This window comes from Ochotona curzoniae, unplaced genomic scaffold (genome assembly GCF_017591425.1).
Source record: "Ochotona curzoniae isolate NIBS_2020 unplaced genomic scaffold, NIBS_Ocur_1.0 contig_3520, whole genome shotgun sequence".
Lineage (NCBI taxonomy): Eukaryota > Metazoa > Chordata > Mammalia > Lagomorpha > Ochotonidae > Ochotona > Ochotona curzoniae.
The window spans coordinates 22,778,085-22,796,868 of NW_024465894.1; the positions used below are offsets into that span (position 1 = coordinate 22,778,085).

An 18,784-nucleotide genomic window follows, 5' to 3' on the forward strand; every position below is an offset into this window, starting at 1 on the left:
TGGTTGTGATAGGGTTAATTCTCTTTTCATATAAAGCACCATGTATGTTTTAACCAGGATCTTTAATTTTATTTTATTATGATTTTTTTTTTTATGTGGAAGAGAAAGACCATATGTATGGCTTTGCGTTTCCATTGCCGTCGTGATTAAAGTAGACTGGGGTTGCATACAGGTGTCCCAGGAAGGTGGCAGGAACCCAGCACCTTGAGGCACCTCTGCTGCTCCCACAGGCTGTGTTCGGCAGCGGGGGGCCAGGCATTGAACCCCGAGATAGTATGATTTGGAGCAGCTGCTTCACTCCAGGCCGAATGCTTGTTTCCTCCATAACTTTTCTTCGCGTGCCCAACACAGTGCAGCCCGTTTCAAAAACAGAAATGTACTTCACCCATGCAAATGCGTTTCTAAATCCCGGGCTCTTGAACACTTTTGTGCCATGGCCCTTTTCCATGTGTACTTCTAATAAATGACAGGGCTTACTGGCAGGCTATTGACCACCACAGTGAAAGCAAGAACATTCTGGCATAGCTGTAACTATTTTCCTCACCTGGGGTTCCTAGTGAGGGGCAAGCCACAGGAGATAGGAAAGTGAAGACATGTTCTTTAGGGGCTATGAAAACTGCCAGTTTTTATTTTTCAAGTCCATGGACTTCATGCTGGATGGGTGTGTCTTGAGTACCCTCTTCTACTTATTAGCTCCGTTCCAACTGCCAGGTAACCTGGGCTTGGCTAAGTCAATGACTTTGGCCTGTAGGATGTGAAGCAAGGGCAACCTTACTCCTGCCCCATCCCAGGTCAGCTGCACTGGGGCATGTTGCCCATGGGAAGCCTGCAAGGCCACAGGAAGAAAGTTCTGAACTTCTGGAAGATGCAACAGAGCTAGTGGCATTGGAGTGGGAAAGAACAAAATGGGTTTGTTTCCACTCACTAATCCTCATCAACAGGGGTCCTGGCTGTTTGTTTGCAAGCTGGGTGCCAAGTGGAGGAGGTTCACTCTGGGATGTGAAGATCCCCAGCTCCTACAGTTTGCTTAGAGGCCCTCTTGGGGCAAACGTGGAGCAACCCAGTCTCGGGAGTGATGGTAGGAAATGGCCTCAACCCTCGGAATTGGAACCTGCCTTTGGACAAGACCAACGGGTGTGCAGTAAAGCCCTCTGAAGCAGGCACATCACAGTGGGAGCTGAGGAGGCAAATCTCCTGGAATCAGCCTTTGCCGCCCAAGCCGTCTTTCTTACTACACCGGGGATACCACTAAGGGCCCGTTTCCCCGCTCCCACCTAGGCAGCGTGGAGAAAGCACACTGGTTTGAGACAGGTGCAGGCTCTTGGCCTCAAATAAGAATGAATGAGTAAAACCTGTTCAGCAACCCATGGCTTTAATGAGTCAGTCACAACTCCTGAAAGGTTGAGTTCCAAGGTTCTGTGGTCCTTTGACCCTGGGCGGCTGTGGGGATTTGGGGTGGCCTGCGGCTGAGTGGGCAGGTCAGGGGCAGGAGCAGCAGCAGCACCTGGCCTGGCATCTCACAGCCCCAGCACCCATGCACCTCAGGAAGGTGACTGCCGCCGTTTGTCCCCACGCGGCTCCCATATAAGGCGGGCCCCGCCCCTTACTCGGGGCAGCCAGGGCTTCCTCACCAAGCCTGGGACAGCCCGATTCCTTTGCGCATGCCCGCCGCGTGGGTCCGCTCCCAATCCGCACCCCGGGTTTTCCGGTTTTCCAGGTGCTGGGAACTGCACTAAGTTCTGTGCCGGTTGCTCTAGGAGTTATTGGGTACCCCGAGTTTTCCAGGGACTAAGTGATTACTGTGCTGACGGGCTGTGTGGGACTCTTTGGAAACTGCGGACGGAGTAGTGGGGGGAGAAAACAACGCTTCTTCGCTCCCGTGTTGGTTTCGCAAGCCAAGGCGGATCCCAGCTCCCAGTGCGTTCAGGGGACGAGGAGGCATAGGGCGTGCCGCCTCTCAGCTAACAAGTTCTGCCTGCTCAATCCAACTGCCTTTCAGGGTCTTCTGTGACAGGTTGGGCCATGGTTGGAGTTTGAAAAACCGTTTTCTGGGAAACCCGTCCCACGAACACCGCCTAGCTCTGTCGTCCGGGGAGGAAGGTCAGGCACACGTAGCAGCTGGGTGGCTTTCCCACTAGTGAGTGTTGGGAGCACCTTCCCGACTGTGGGACTCCAGGAAGTAGCGTTGGGGCGGCCAAGCAGGCCACGCCCCCAAACTTCAGATCACGCCCACACCCGGTCACGCCCCTTTCCCTATTGGAACGCACCTTGCCTCTTGGCCACACCCCTCCTCTCGTCAGACCACGCCCCCAGCTAACCTTCCCGCCCCCTGCCCCTGTGAAACGCACCTCGCGTCTTAGTCACGCCCCTCTACCCGTCGGCCCCGCCCCCACCGTGTCAGCTGGCGTCTTCGCACCACCCAATCCTCCTGGCCCCGCCCCTCCTGCACCAAAGCCACGCCCCCAAAGCCTCTAAGTTTAAATTACGCGGAGCCGCACGGTCCCTCCCCTCGGCGCTCCCTGGGCGGCCGGAAACTCCGGCACCTGGATCTCGCGGGCTGGCGTGTTCTGGGCATGCTCAGTGGCCTAGCAGGTGGGGCAGCCGCGGGACTCCTGGGCCTGCGGGGAGCTGAGGGGCGGGTGAGAGAGGAAAGTGGGCGGGAAGCCTCAGGACTCGTCGCTGGAGTGGCCGGCAGCTGTCGGGCGCCGTCTGGGGGCATCCTGCGCCGGCCGGTCGGGATGAGCCATGGCATCGGTCAAGGTGGCCGTGAGGGTCCGGCCCATGAATCGCAGGTGAGTGGGGCCTCTTGCCAGTCAGTCCCCTTCGCCACGCCTCCGTCCCGTGGAAACCCATTCCCAGCACCCCCTGGAAGCGCCAGCTGGGATCTGAATGTCACGGGCCCTCCCCTCGCCGACGGGGCCCTGACAGTGACCTGTGGGGCCTGGACAGGACTTTGAGCTTTGGCTGTCAGGACAGCCTTTGGCGCTGTCCTGGAGCGGACCCTGAGGGTGGGGAGTTCACGAGGCCAAAGGAAGATCCCTGTAAAAATCTACCTCATTAACGGAGTGTGCTTGTTTAAAAAGCGTCCAAGGAAGATTTGAAATGAGTGGCGCGGGATGTGGGAGGAGTGAGGAGGCAGCTGGAGCTTAGGCCAACTGACTTCTGGAACTATTAGCCGGGTTTGGAGATTTAATCTCCTGAGTCCCTGTGTGTGAACCTTGCCTGTGAACTTCCCGTCTGTGACTTCAAAGGTGGTTGGAAATACTTAGGTGAAAGTTTTGATCAGTAGGGAAAACATTTCCAAGGATGCCCTTGCACTTGTTCGAAATAAGTTCCTTTTTAAAGAGAGCTTGGTGTTGCAAGCATTCAGAATTTAATCCAGTTCTATGGTTCCGCAAAGTAAACTATTAGGAATGATGCCATTTCGTTCCTGTAAAAATAACCCGTGCTTGCATTTCCATGACCCCTTTAGGACCAAAGTACTGGCCTTGGCAGACTTTTTAAGTTGGTTTAGCTTGAAAAATTGCAGCAACATCAGTGGCATAGGGCCTCCCGCCGGATAGGTGGAATCAGCCAACTGTTTTTATTAACTTCTCAGCTGAGTTGTGGGACATGTGACTTACTGCTTGGCCTTTATGCATGAGTCATATCAACTCGTGGAGGTCAGTATTTGGTGATTCTGCCAGCTGATTGGGGCATCAGAAGATCAAAGCATCCGGTGATTTCGATTTCCAGCACTTGATTAGACTCACCTGAGTGTTTTCCTGTTACTTAAATAAGGAGTTACCACTCTGGTTTCTGACCATTGGATACCATTGCTTTTAGAAATCAATGCTGTTGTGATTTTCAAGTTGTTTCCAAGACTGCTTGGGGAAGGAGTTTGGCTTTTTGTTCTTGTTTTATTTTGGTTGTTGTTAAAAAAAAAAAAAGGTTTATTTATTTAGGCACAGTTGTTGTACACTAGAGAGGGTCAGGCAGCAAGATCTGGGTGATCAGGAGCCAGGAGCCAGGAGCCAGGAGTTTTTCTGGGCTTCCCCATGTGGGTACAGGGCTCGAACACCTTCGCATTGCTTTCTCCGGCATGTTAATAGGCTGCTGGATCAGAAACGGAGCAGCAAGAGTTCAAACTCGCACCATATAGGATGGTGTCCTAGCTGTGTTGCTTTACCTGCTAGGCCACAAAGCTGGCCCTTTTTAACTTTTTTGCAAGCTCTGACAGTTTCTGAGTATATTTATTTATATGAGGTAAACACCTCAAGCCCATTTAGATGCTTTCAGAAGATTTTTTTATTGTAGATTTGCAGGTATATACAAGTTCCTTTTCTGTTTTGGAATAATATGAGCACAGTCTAAAATTATTTTAACTCTTGAAAGTATATTTGGAATATTGCTTTTTAAAAAACATTTATCTTATTTGAAAGGCAGAGGTACTGAGAAAGGGAGAGACAGAGAGGTCTTCCATCTGCTGGTTCACTCCCAAATGGCCACAGGACTAGGCCAGGACCAGGCAGAAGCTAGGACCCTGGAACTCCAACAGGGTCTTCCATGTGGGTGGCAGGGAGAAAGCACTGTCGCTTTCCCATGTATGTTAGAAGGGAGCTGAATCAGAGATGGAGCAGCAGAAACTGAAACTGGTGCAGATATAGGATGCTGATGTCATAGGTAGAAGGTTAACCTGCTGTGTCACAGTGCTGGCCCTTAAAGGATTTCTTGTGATCCCACCCAGTGAGAAGCATAGTGCTTGGGGTTCTCTGGGGGCTAAGTGAATGTGGTCTGAGGAGTGGCTTCTGGAAGCTGCAGTCAGCTGTGGGAGGGATTACTTGCTGGTATGACTAAGGAACCATTTTGCAAGGGGCGCTGCAGGTTCCTTGCTTAAGTCTATGTAATGGGAGGGTAGACACAAAGTCGGTGGGAAGAGTGTAGGTTCACCAGTGGGCTTTCAGGAAGGGGGACATTGAAGTGGGTATGTTTTCTTTTGGCTGTGTGGTGTGATAAGCATCAAGTTCAAGTGAAAACACTAGTGGTTCATGCATGCTGGACCTCATTCTGAAGTGTGGGAAGGGAGTTCCTCCCTTCTGCAAGTGTTCAGCAGGTGGTCGGAAACCTGGGTTTAGGTCTCAGGTGATTCCAGGATTGACATGGGAGTCTTTTGCACAGTTTAAGAATGCAAGTCCTTGGGACCCTGCACCTGCATGGGAGACCTGGAAGAAGCTCCTAGCTCCTGACTCCAGGTGGGTTCAGCTCTGACCGTTGTTGCCATTTGGGGAGTGAACCAGTGGATGGAAGATCTTTCTCTGGCTCTCCTTCCCTCTATAAATCTGCCTTTCCAATGAAAATAAATAAATGCCTAAAAGAAGAAATACTGGCAGGAAGGAAAGGGGGCTAGAGATTTGACACTGGGGTGATCTCTGGAGGTTTTCTGGGAGGACAGGGGCTTGCAAACTGGGGGGATTCTGAGCATCAGCCCGACAGATGGTATGTTAGGAGTGGCCACCTGAAGGAGGTGGATGTGGGGGAGCAGATGGGAGTGAGATGCTGTTGCGGATCTCGGTGGCAAGGGTGGAAGGGTGAGCTTCCAGAAGGCAGTTTCTCTGACAGAGTGATGAGGTGTAATTGATAAGGAGGAAGATGTGTAAATGGTATTAATGTTTAAAACTTCGGAAACGTTCATGTTGGGACATGTGACAGTAGTTGTCAAGATGAGAGGTTTGCAAACTCTGATCGCTAATGCCGTTTCTAAGGACTTATCAGGTGGATTCTTTCTTCTGCCTCCGTCATTCTATTTGGGAGACTCTCCATTGCACTTTTTAAAAAATCTTTTTATTTTGAATTTTGAATTATGTGGCACAATTTTGTATAGGCTGGGATTCTCCCCCAAACTCCCACCCCCCTGTCAGATTAATCATAAGAAAACACATCTTAAATTGTAGCTCTGTTGCTCTAATAGGTACATGAGATGGTCACTATACCTGCGTTTCACTCTTTTATTTTCTGTTCTGTTTCATAAAAACAAGTACTATTTTCTGGATCTACTAAAGTGACTTCAGTGTGCCCTGATGAGTGGCCCTGGGCAGTGCAAAAGGCCTGTGGTTCAGTGTGATACTGCATGTGGCCATACAGTGTCTGGCGTCTGGAAAGGACTCATAAAAATCACTGTGGCTCCTACTGTTATTGTTAGTGCTTCTATGTCTTCTAAGATGGCCTGTTTAAAACATTTTTTACATATGGCTATTGATTTTAAGGGCAGAGAAAACAAGAGAAAGATCTTCCATCCGCTGGTTACTTAGCAAGTGTGTGAAGCAGCCGGGTCTGGATGAGGCTGAAGCTGGGAGCCTGGAACTCCATCCTGGTCTCCAATGTGGGTGGAAGGGGTCCATGAACTTGAGCCACCCCACAGTGAGTGATAGCCGGAGTTGGGGCTTGAACTCGGGCACTCTGAAATGAGGCATGGGCATCCCAAGTAGCAACACAACTGCTGTGCCACATGTCCATCTCTGTTTAGTGATTTTGTATTAGAGAAAAAAAAAGCACCAGGTGTTTTTCCAAAAAATAGTTACCAAGTGCTGGCCAAACCTGTTGGTTTCTTGTCCCATAAGGCAAATCCACCTCATTCTTTGTTTTCTGACTGTTCTTAGCCTTCTCAAGTTCAAAAGAGAAAAAGGGAAAAAAACCCACAAGTGGTGTTTTTGGCTGGGGCAGATATTTGCAGGTGCACCTAACCTTTGGATTGCGAGAGCCAGTAAGAGTGAAGGGAGAGTGGTTGTTGCTGTGTCGCCAGGATCTGTGATGACTGGCTGAATTCTCTCACTGAGGGTGAGGAGGTGCACGTCAAGATACTTCCAGGCCCCAGGCTCACCTCCTTACCTTGGCAACTGTGGCCCTTCCTCTTGCCAGCCGACTGGCTGAGGGCTGTTTGCCTTCTGAGACCTTTTACCTCCTGGTGCTGGCTGAGCCTGCTCCTGTTCCCTGCCTGGCCCTCTCTGTGATTGCTCATGGCCTCAAGGCTCACAGGTGACAGAAACTTTTGGCCTCAGGACACTAACTGCTGGTCTGTTGGCGCAAACAAAGTACATAAATCTTGATAGTAGAATCTGTGGTCAGGATGGAGCTTCTATGTCCAGGAGTGGGGAAGCGAAACCTTTTTTCTTTTTGTCTCGCCAAGGGCCATTTAAATATTTATAACATCATTAGACCCTAAAAGTTAACAGCCCAGAAATTAGGCTGCTGTAAATTTATTGGATTTCAAGTCCTGCCTGAGGTTGGCCTTGGCATGACCAGGCCAAATGATTTCTGTGGCTGTGTATATATGTATGCATGCAAACACATGTTGCCTCCCCTGCTTCAGGGGGTTTCAGAGGCTGGGGAAAGAGATCTCCAAGGGCTCCTTGATCATTTACACAGCACAGTTTTGCAGGTGCTCTTTGGAAAGGATTATGTACAGATGAGGAGCATGATTTGGAGACTCAAAACAGCCTGACTTAGACCACACAGTGAAGACACTGAGCCCTTGTTTGAACTGGTCCCTCACCCTAGTTCCCATGTGAGAGACCTGACTTCAGTCTGGCCCACTCATGGCCCTTGCAGCCGTTTAGGGAGTAAACCAGCAGATGGAAGATGCCACTCTCTCTGCTTTTCCTCTTGCTCTCTGTAGCTTGTCAGTAATTATTTATTTGTCTATTTTAGATCGAATTTGTTTATTTGAATAGCAAAATGACAGGGAGAAACAGAAAGAGATCTTTCCTTTGCTGATTTATTTTTATTTAAAAGACAGAGTTGCAGAGAGAAGGAGGGACAGTGAAAGTGAGAGAGAACGTGAGAGAGAAAAGAGAGAAGAGAAATCTTCCATCTTCTGGCTCACTCCCCAGATGGCTACAACGGCTGGAGCTGAACCGATCCAAAGCCAGGAAACAGGAGCTTCTTCCAAGTTTCCCACATAGGTGCAGTGTCCAAGGACTTGCTGTTTTCCCAGGCCACAAGCAGGTTGCTGGATTGGAGGTAGAACCACTGAGCATGAACATGACCTGTGCCCTTATCTGATGCTGTAGGCGAAGACTTAGCCTACAATGCCTTAGTGTCAGTCCAATTTGATGGTTTTGATAAGTAACATTTATGATTGATCATTGTTTCTGGTCATTCGCTCACTTACTAGAAATTCTACTCATTGCTGTGCTGTCATGGTTTAGTTCTCTGCAGCAATTCCATGAGACAGATCCTATTAGCGCTGGTTCATGAGTGAGGACACTGGGGATCAGAGGAAGACATGGGCCTGACTCAAGGCCGCTTGTGCAGAGAAGGGAGTATCCTGGAGCTCTGGGTCTCTCTGGCTTTGGGGCATCTCCATTGTCTGAATTTCTGTGTGAGTTCACCTAACCATAAGTTTTTAGGGCTTGCTTTTTGCCTCTCTCCTTTACATAAGCCACACGATAGCCAGTTATATTGTCAGTCATGTTCACAGCTGTTTGTCTAGAGCAGTGCCTCAGAAAACAGCTGTCACATTCTTGTGTGCCCCTAACCCCTGAACATCTTGCCCTTTGAGAGGATGTTCTCAAGGACTCAGGGGTCCATGCTGTTCTCCACTGGGAGTCTTGATAACCCTCCTTTTTGGTGTCAGGAAGAGCAGGAGGTGCAATAGCCTGTGCAGAGAAGAGTGCCATAGCCCTCTTGTGCATCAAGTTTGTTATGTGCAAATTACATACCAGCACTGCTTGTGTTTATTGTCTCAGGCTAGAGAATCAGAGGGACAGCACTGTACTGTGTTTAAGTGATGTAGGGTTCATGGGGCAGGACATTTTCTTATCCCTTTCTTCAGAAATGGTGGTTTTTTACAGCGTTGTATTTTGAAATAATTTGAGGCTGACAGTTAAGTTGTCAGCATAGTACAGCATTTCCATATTTTCTTAGCCGAATGTGTCTTCCCATTACCATCTTCTATAACCCCAGTACAGTGATTAAAAAACAAGATTCACATCTGTGTTATAACACTGTCAGTTTCGTTTAGTTTTCACTGGGTTTTCAGTAATGCCCTTTGCTGGTCCAGGATCCCAATTTCATTTACTGGGCATCTCTCCTTACTATCTTTTGCAGGAATTTCTCACTTTCCTTCCTTTTCACTGTCTTAATTATTGAAGAGTATCACTCAGTTGTTTGAGTGTTCCTCTATTTGGATTTCTTTGATGTTTTATCATGATTAAATTGAAGTGATACAGTTCTGGCAAGACTACCAAATAGGTGATTTTATGTCCTTTCAATTGGCTCATGGGTACATGATGTCATTGTGTGTCATTGCAGTCAGTGCTGACTTTGATGGCTCGATTAAGGTAGTGTCTGCTTAGCTTGTCCACTGTTATGTTTTTACTTCATGAATTTGTAATTAATAAATATATTTGGAGACATACTTTGTAGGAAAAGTTTTTGACTTAGGTTTGCAACAGAATTTTTCTCCCACTGGAATTTATTTCAGATTTTCTTGTCAGTCCTTGTGAACATAACATTCGTGTAAGGCATTTTTCCCCCTTATGAGTTACTGAAAAGGGATTTGTATATTATTTGAAGTGAAGGATTTTTATGCCCTGGAAGGCTGGTGATGAGTGCTCAGAACTGTGTACTTCTAAGGTGTTTATCAGCTCAGTGAATGCCAATATTTTACTCTCAACTATTACATCTGTTTTGTTTTGAAAGGGTGATTGTTACCCATCACATTGATTCTGTGATTCATAATTTGAAAAACACTGGTGAAATGGATTTGTTATTCAGACAAGGTGGTAAAATCTTGCTCTGTTATGTGAGGGAACACAGATGCAGGTACCATTTGGGTGATTGTCAGTTCCACTCTTAAAAGTTTGGAGCAGGAGTGGATTCAGGATCCCAAGAGCACTAATCAGGCACTAAATGAGAATTCAGAACATTTTGAAGCATAGGGTTTGGAACCCATCGTGGATTCCTGGTCTTCTTGCTTGCTTTCCGTAGCTTCAGTGGCCTTATGGTCCCTTCCCTGGGTGCACCTGCTGATTCTTATTTTCAAGGTCTTATTAATAGCATGTAAGCCTCCAGTGATTCTGCTTGGAAATTCTGCCTGGAGCATGGGTAAATCACTTTGTGAGATTCCACTGAATAAGACTTATAGTTCCCCAGGGAACTTCTAAGAAAATGATTCTGAGTGCGGAGACTAGCTTTACAGTGGAAAAAAAGAGATAAACCTATTCAAACCTGGGTTTTGGTTCGCTCCCTTCCTAAAGTTACTATTTTCATGAGCTATTTCTGCATGATGAAATAGAAGGGAAGTTGCAAAAAAACTGTCGCTAGAACTTAGCTGATACCCATCTATGACAGTTTAATTAAGTGACTTTTTTTAAAAGAAACTTTTAAAAACTTCTCATTTTCAAATTTACAAGAATATTATTCTCATGTAGTTTTCAGCCAGCTTCCCCTACTGCTACTATTTTATATAACCATTGTATAGAAATCAAAACAGAGAGGTAACAGTGATACAATACTGTTGACCATATGCAGATTTTATCAAGATTTTTTTTTCCTCCCCCAGTTTTCTAGCAATGTCTGTTATCTGGCCCTGGATCTATTCCAGGATCACACTGTGCATTTCATTGTTATGTAAAAACAACTAATTTATTAATTAAAGTTTTCTTGTTGTTGGAGTCAGCTTTGCCTATACTACAGTGATATTAAGGTTAAGAATAGATGACATTTCCCTCAAAATAGTTGTTTCCCTTGATAACACTGAGGAGTTACACCCCCTGGCATCCTTTCTTTGGAATATAGTTAGGCACATTGAGCTGTGCCTAACATTGCCAAAACATTGGCAGGATTCAGTTCAGTTCAGTTCAACATGTCCAATGTAAAGGACATGTGAGGCCCATCCTTCTTGATGGGGCAGACAGGATTGGAGTGAGAAGTGATTCGGGCAAAGACAGACCTCAAGGCATCAAGGATTGATTTTAGGTAGAATCAATTAATATACAGAACAGGGGTCGGCAGTGAGGCACTGTGGGTTAAGCCACTGCCTGGACTAGCCACATCCTATACTGGAGTTTCCAGTTTAAGATCTGGCTACTGCTTCCCAATTAGCACCCTGCTAATGTGCCAGGGAGGCAGTGGGTGATGGCTCAAGTACTTGGGTTGTTGCCAACTACTTTGGCCACCCTAATGGAATTCCTGTTTCTGGGCTTTGTTCTGGCCCAGCCCTTGCTCTTGTGGCACTTGGGGAATGGATCTTCCACTGAATGGAGAAACCTCTTGTTGTAACTCAGTTTCTCTCTTTCCTTTCTCTCTGCCTTTCAAGTAGTCAGGTGTGTTAAATATTGCAGTATACTATGTATATCTAGAGTAGCGAACACAAACCCAGTGTGTGCCAAGACACTGCTGTGTTAGTTCCACCCAAACCAGAACCTCAGAGTGAACGGCCCCAGAGCTTGTACCTCAGAGCCAGAGGCAGCAGGATGTCGAAGGGCTCCTGGAAAAGATTTACTCCTGCATGTTTAGGAGGTCAGCACTGAAGATCTCGAAGCTTCTCTCTTGCTTGTGCAAGCAAGCCATGGAGAGTGATTCCCAGTCGGCATCATGGAACCCTCATTCTTCGAGACCTCACCGTCACCTCTCTGCAACCCTGGGAAGGAGGAGGGTGGTGAGGGCTTGGGGAATGCACAGCCACTTCTTGGCTGCTTTGACAAGGAGCAGGTGCATGTCCTTCGTGGCCATGCCGGGATGTGAGGAAGGCTGAGAGCTGCATGTATGGACTAGAAACCACAACCCAGGGTCGGTTCTGTAGTACAAAGGGGTGGCTGGCTGTCTCCCATAGTGTATGGCATACTTATGTTGTGTTTGCTGGAGATGTTTCTTCCCCTGGGTTCTCGAGTACCTTGTCTTCCAAAGAGTTTTCATTTCAACATTGCTTCCTCGGTGTGGACCTGCTTCCATACCCCAGTGAAAATGGTCCCTCAGCCCCCTGACATTTCCTAACCCCCTTGTCTGCTTTTGTTCTGTTTGTGGCATGTGTCCCAGTTGGCCTCCTGTGTGTTTCCCTGGTTGACTGGTTCACTGTCTGAGCCTTGGACCTGTCTCGTTCTTGTTCTTGGATTATGTGCCTTGTGCTTGGCACACAGCAAATGTTCAAGTGTTGAATGAAAATGGGAATCTGAACTGCTAAAAATCCCCCAAATTTCCAGTGTTGGCAAGGATGCTCATTAACACAAACAAGCAAACAGAGTGCTACTGCACAGGCCAACAGGATCAGCACTGGGTTGTGAGACTGGCTCCTGGCTGCCAACCAAGGCATGGGGTGGAGGGCTGGGTGCCAGCGCCTGTGCCCAGAAGACACAGATTTACATCAAGGATCTGCCATTCACTAATTTTGTGACCCTGTATATATTGTTTTACCTTTGTTGATCTCAGATTCTTCTAAAACTTGAATCTAAGAGTCTTTCCTCTTGCTGTGCTAACAAATGAGGGAAGGTGAAACAAAAACACCCAGTGTGTGGCAGATGCTCAAACAGTGGGTGCTAACTGATGGGCCTACTGCGTGTTCAGATGTATTGGCCCCTATGCCATGTGCTGGGGTCTAGGTGCCAAGTTGAGCGATCTCAGATGATTTGCAGGAGGAGTGGGGACTTGAGATGGGCCTTGAAAGCTGGAGGGGCTCACAGAGGACCTGGCAGTCATCAGGGCTCTATTGAGTGCCTGGCTGGGTGGGGTTCTGGTGTTGGTGAGCAGACCAGACAAAGGAACTGCCCTCAGGGAGCTTACTTTCTGGGATCCTGCTAAAAGACTGAGCATGTTAGCTACAAACATAATTGAAGATTCCTGGTACCCACATTTTTAAAAAAAAAAGTAGAACATAGAGTGTGATATTGACTTTAATAAATGTTTAATGTAACCCAGTAATTGACAATATTATTTCAATATGTATTTGATAGAAAAAAGATAGGGGTTGGTACCATGGCATAGTAAGTTAAGCCTCCATCTGCAGTGCTGGCATCATTTGAGTGCCAGTTTGTGTCCCTGCTGCTCCCCTTCCCATCCAGTTCCCTGCTAATGGCCTGGGAAAGCAGTGGAGGATGACCGAAAGCCTTGGGACCCTGTACGCATGTTCAATGAGAAGCTCCAGGCAGGATGACCCAAATCAGGTTCTTGTGTCCATTTGGGGAATGAATCAGTGGATGGAAAATGTCTTTCTGTCTGTATCTTTCCTTCTCTCTAACTCTGCCTTTCAAGTAAAAATAAAAATAAATTTAGGAATATTTTTAAAAAGCATTTATGAGATACTTTTACATTCTTCTTACTTTTTTTTCTTTTTTTTTTTTTGCACTATCTTTGAACTCTGGTGTGAGTTTTAAACTCATAGCATTCCCCCCTTTTGTGTAGCTGTGTTTCAAGTTTTCATTGATTACACGTAGCTAGTGGCCGCCATACTGAACGTCACTGGTCTAGTAAGTAAACAGAAGACCGTAATGAGTACACTGTAGGTGTTTAGAAGATCTGCAGATAAAAGAAAGTACAACAAAGGGGTAGATAACTTTAGGCAGCATTAGCCTGGGGTAGACTCTGTATGAGTAATATTATTGAATTCTGGGAAGAGTGGTCTAGGTAGAATTAACAGCCAGCATGAAAGCCCTGAGGCTGGACATGGGCTGTGCAGTGGATCCAGGCAGGTCTGAGGAGCTGACTGTGGTGAGAATGGAGTTATCTGGGTGCTAGTGAGCAATACAGGGCAAGGTCTTCAGCTTTATTCTAACAGGGTTAGGGTCATTGGAGGGGTGGGGACACAGAGTCACCTGATGTAATTTCTGTTGTTAAAAGGTCTCTTGGACTGCTGGATGAGAATGAGCTCTCTCATCCATTCTCTCATTATACCCATTGTCCTGGGTGTAAGGACAAACAGGGTGGTTTGAGCGAGGCCTAGATGTGTCTCATCATGATCATTCACTCAGCAAGCCCTACTGATGAGGTTCACAATGCCATCTTTAGGCCCTGGGGCATGACCAGAATGGCCCTTCCCTCCAGGAAACCCAGGCCAGCAAGTGGCCAGTTGGTTCACAGGGGTGAGGTTGAGTAGCGTGCCGTGAGAAGAGCTAGGTCCCATTCTGTTGAGAAGTCTGGTGTGGTGTGGTGCTACCTGCCCATGCTGCTTTTGTGGCTCTGTGTGTTTTTGTGTGTGTATGGTCACTAGAGTGTCAAGTAAACAGCTTGCACTTAGGTGACCTGTGAATTCCTTCTAGCACCGAGAACAGCAGTGTTTGTTCTGTTTGTTCTTGTTGTAGTGAATAGCCAATAAAAGGGAGCTGGGGGGGGGGGCGATGCTATCAGTGTTTGATGAGGTCAGTGGCCCATTGCTGCAAAGAGGAGAATGATAAGGCTGGTAGGGGAAACTCCAAAGGCCGACTTCTCCCTAAGGAGCCGTATTCCTGATGCAGCTTAACCTGAGCTTTCTACTAACAGTCTTCAGGGTTTCCATCCTTTTCTGGTAACTAACAGGTGGATTAACGAATCAGTGGGAAGAGTTCATTTCTCCTTTCCTAGAGCACAAGTGCTCATGGAACTGATTTGATTGTCTCTGATTTGATGGCCTGAATTCCTTTTTCTCTTGATTTTTGGAGAGCCTGAAGAGTTGGCAGTTGTTTGTTTTTGGCTTTTCCTCTTATCCTGTTCTACTTTCGAGAGGCAGTTACCACTACTCAGTCCTCGTTAAAGCTGATCTATTTTCTAACCATTTTCCTTAGCCTTTTGAAGCATGTTTATAGTTGTTGATTTCTTTTTTCTTATTCATTTATTCATCCATTCAGCAGACATGAAGTGCTTTCTCTGTGTGAGAAACTGCCTCTTATCTGTATGAGTTTTTCGATGGAGGATGATTGTTGGTCTGTGATTTGCTGAAATCAGCAGAATTTCTTTGGGGAGCTCACTGCCTTCTTACCCCAGACTTTCTGCATCATGCTCCGTCCGGTGGAGGGCTTGACAGAGGCACAGCAATGGAAGGGTGGGCCCATCAGTGGTGGTTAGGCATTGCTGCTGTCTGTTTTCCTTTGTACTTGGTACCTGGACACTTTCACTACACTCCTCTCTGTACTGAGGATATTACACTGCACTTGTAGGGTAATCTTGAGGATTTGAAGGAATTAATGGCTGTGGCCTGGTTGTACACAGTGAACACCACCAACAGTAACTGTCACAATTTTGTCTCCTGCCTGTTAGTGTTGTACATGACTGTTGTGATGATGTGGAGCAGAATCTCACAGAATACTACAGTGCTTTCACAGAGTCCGCTCCTTACCGAGCACTTAGCTCAGCTATGTGGATAACAAAACGGAGTGGGCGTCAGAAGAGGGTCAGGTCCGTGTGAGCAGGAGACCTCAGGACCCCTGTGCAATATTATGAATGAAGTGCAGCTTTGAGTCTGAGTAAGCTGAGCTCAGTGAGGGGCAGATGTTTGCTTGGTGACCTTGTCATCTGTCTAGCAGGGCAAGCTTTCCCTGGGACCATTTGGCAGAGATGGCTTAAGGCTGTGATCCCCACTCTCTAGCAGCTCAAGATTTTTTTTTTTTTCCTGAGCAGTAAAAGGAAAACCAGCATCAGAAGGTTGGATGATGAAGTTGCATTGAAGGTGATGGGGATTGGAGGTGCCAAGTGGGGTGCCTGTAGGGTACTGGGGAAGCCTCCACTAGGATGCTGTCCTTGACTGAGTGCAGGCAAGATGAACCAGGCTGCAGACAAGGCCAAGATAACAGAGATCTGACAGTGCGATTAGGAAGTTGCAGAGCATTGTGAAATGGCAGGAACTCGGATGGTGAAAGTGTGGGCTGGAGGAGTGGAAGGCCCAAATTATGTGGTGCTTTGTATAAACAGTGGCACGTTGTGGAGTTCCTATGGTTTCTTCCCAGCCATTGTTCTAACCATAATTTAACTTTAAACCAATCCCATAGGCAATGGACGCCACCTTACAAATGGGGTAGCATGATGAGATTTGAGTCATGATAGAAAGCTGGAGAGTAAGACTATCAGCTATTAACTGTCTAAGCTGCCACCTGCAAACCAAAGCAATCATCTGTCCATCATTTAGTGAGCTCCTTCATTACGGCTCTTCTGGCTCTGATAAAGTCATCATGCAGACACAACCGGCTATGTTCCGTTTCATCTTAGCCCACTTTCTGTTCCCATAACAAATTACTTGAGGTTGAGTATTTTATAAAGAAAAGCAGTTTAGCTCATAATTCTTTGTGCCTAAGGGCATTGGCACTGGCATTTACTTGGCTATGGTGAGGGTCTATAGCAGATGGCATTCCAGTGGCAAGAATATCTGGGAAGCCTGCTTCTGAGCAAGCTTCCTGCTAATGTGCCAGGGAAGGCAGCAATGATGCCCCAAGAGCTCATGTAGGAGACCTAGATGGAGTTTCAGCTTCTGGTTTCATCCTGGCTCAGCCGAACTGTTGTAGGCCCTGGGGAAATGCATCAGTGGGTGGAAGATCTCCCTCCCTTTGTTACTGTGCCTTCCAAATCAATCAACCAGTCAACCGAACTTTAAAATAAAACAAGACTTAATCAGCCCTACAAGTCCCCACTTCTTAAAGTGTCAGTCGTCTCAGTACCATTTCACTGGAGAGCAAACTTACAGCACATAAAGCGAGTGGGGAGCACTCTCAGCCATCAGTGCAGCTCCTGTGGAAGGGACAGATTTGACAGTCCCCGAGTCAGTGTGTTTGGCTTCTGAGAGCAGTGTTCTAGAAGAAAAGGGAAAAGCTTCTGTATTGCCCAGGTTAGGGGGAAAGGACAAGCACCTCTGACTACAGGAAAGGGGTACCCAGACAAGGAAGATTTAGAGTTAATCACAAATGACAAGGTGAAGATGAGGAGAAGTGAGTGACAACCATTCATGTCCCGTCCGACTGGCTAAGTTTGAAAATACTCTGGAATGTAGTCTTCACTCTCCAGGACAAGCTGGGAAGAGCTTTGGGTGGTGAGGGGCTCCCCCTGGCCTGGCTTTCTCATGTGTTGGTTCCTAATATCTGTGTCTTCCTAACCAGGACAGCTTGATCTGATACCCCAGCCACCAGGAACCTTTTCTTTGTGCCTCTCCTTTATAATATACCATAGCGCAGGCCTCTGTGTCCTGCCACAAAGCAATTCCAGGCATCCATCATTGGTTAAGTGATAGAGTCATCATTCACAAATTATTTAAAGATTGCTGAGTGTGTGTCAGACCTTGTGCAAAGAGTAGCTGGTGCCAATGCTTTGGTTTGGAGACCTCTTAAAACTGTTCAAAATTATTGAGGAGCCTAAAGAGCTTTTGTTTTTGTGGTCTATCATAATCTGTGTTTGTCATCTTCAAAGTTAAAGAGAAAATTTCATTTATTTTGTTAAAATGGTGCATGTTTATGAGATGAGCAGAATATTTTGAAACATAGGAATGTGCAAGCACTTGTTTACCGCCAACAGAAAGATGAGAGGCCAATAGGTATTAGCTTGCAGAGGTCCTCAACCCTTGTGAAATGGTCCAGCTGCGTGTTGGGAGCAGGATGATGCCAGGCACAGCCCTTGCTTTTGTCTCACCAGGTTCTGTGCTATATGGAAAGTCCATGGAAGTGGTAGGGATGTGAGACTTAGGTGTTTTAGCTCTTTTCAGGTTGCCGCAATAAACTGAAACACCAGATGCTGTGAGCCACAGAGGAGGCTTTAATTCAGCAGGATGGAAGTCATAGGACAGGAGTGGAGGCGGAAGGAGAGGGAGAGAGACATCTCTTGCCAGGGTGGCAGGAGGGGGTCCCAAAGGAGCAGGAAGCAAGATGAAGGAGGACTGTGGAAGAAGTCTCAGGCCAATGAAGGGGCAGTACATAAAGGGATGCTCTCAAGCAAGAGTGTGCCTTTTTGTAGCAGGGGGCGTGCATCGCAGGCTGTGAGGGATTGGTGGATAGGACTGCTAGGGACTGGTGGATGGAGCTACCTGGCACAGTATCATAGGGCTACAGTGGATTTCCAGACAACAAAATTTGAACTTGTAGGGCACATAAATCTTTCTTTATCATTTATTTATTTATTTATTTATTTATTTATTTATTTATTTATTTATTTATTTTTATTGGAAAGTCAGATCTACAGACAGGAGGAGAGACAGAGAGGAAGAGCTTCCATCACTGATTGACTCCCCAAGTGGCCTCAATGGCCAGAGCTGATCTCATCTGAAGCCAGGAGCCAGGAACTTCTTCTGGGTCTCCCACGCGGGCAAAGAGTCCTAAGACTTTGATTTGTCCTCCACTATTTTTCCAGGCCACAAGCAGGGAGCAGGATGGGAAGCAAGGCAACTAGGATTAGAACCACTGCCCATAAGGGATCATGGCACATTCAAGGCGAGGATCTTGGCTGCTAGGCTACCACTCTGGGTCCGGGGCACACAAATGTTAAGGAAGCCGAGACCTAGGGATTGCAGACATTTAAAATGGTACCGAGTCCAAAATGGCAGGGGTCTTCAGGGCTGATGTTTGAGTCACTCCTCCCAAGACTTGGGACATTAGGGAAGGTAGCTGGAGGGAAGACATCTCAGCCAAGACCTGGAAAGGGGTTTTCCAGGGGCGGTTGTGTATGTGTGTGTGTGGGGGGGGGGAGTGAGTGCAGCTCTGTGGGAAGCCCAGAGTCCTCATGTGATGCCCTGGACATTCATCCTGGCCTCTTGTTGCTAGTCCCTTTGCCAGAATGATTGCAGCAGTTTGATTTCTCTGTACAACTTCAGCAGGATAAGATCTTATCCACTTGTTTGTTTTCAGAAGTACCAGGGCTGTTTTCAAGT

General features: G+C 47.1%; 1 protein-coding gene across 2 annotated transcripts in view; it reads left to right on the top strand.

Moving 5' to 3' along the window:
* Nucleotides 1–2,585: 2,585 nt before the first annotated feature.
* Nucleotides 2,586–18,784, top strand: part of KIF16B (kinesin family member 16B) — a 254,449-nt gene continuing 238,250 nt past the window's right edge. For both annotated transcript variants that reach the window (XM_040981816.1, XM_040981817.1), the window contains exon 1: nucleotides 2,586–2,792. In XM_040981816.1, coding sequence (XP_040837750.1) covers nucleotides 2,746–2,792 — 47 coding nt within the window. In that variant the 5' untranslated portion in view covers nucleotides 2,586–2,745. The remainder of the gene's footprint in view (nucleotides 2,793–18,784) is intronic.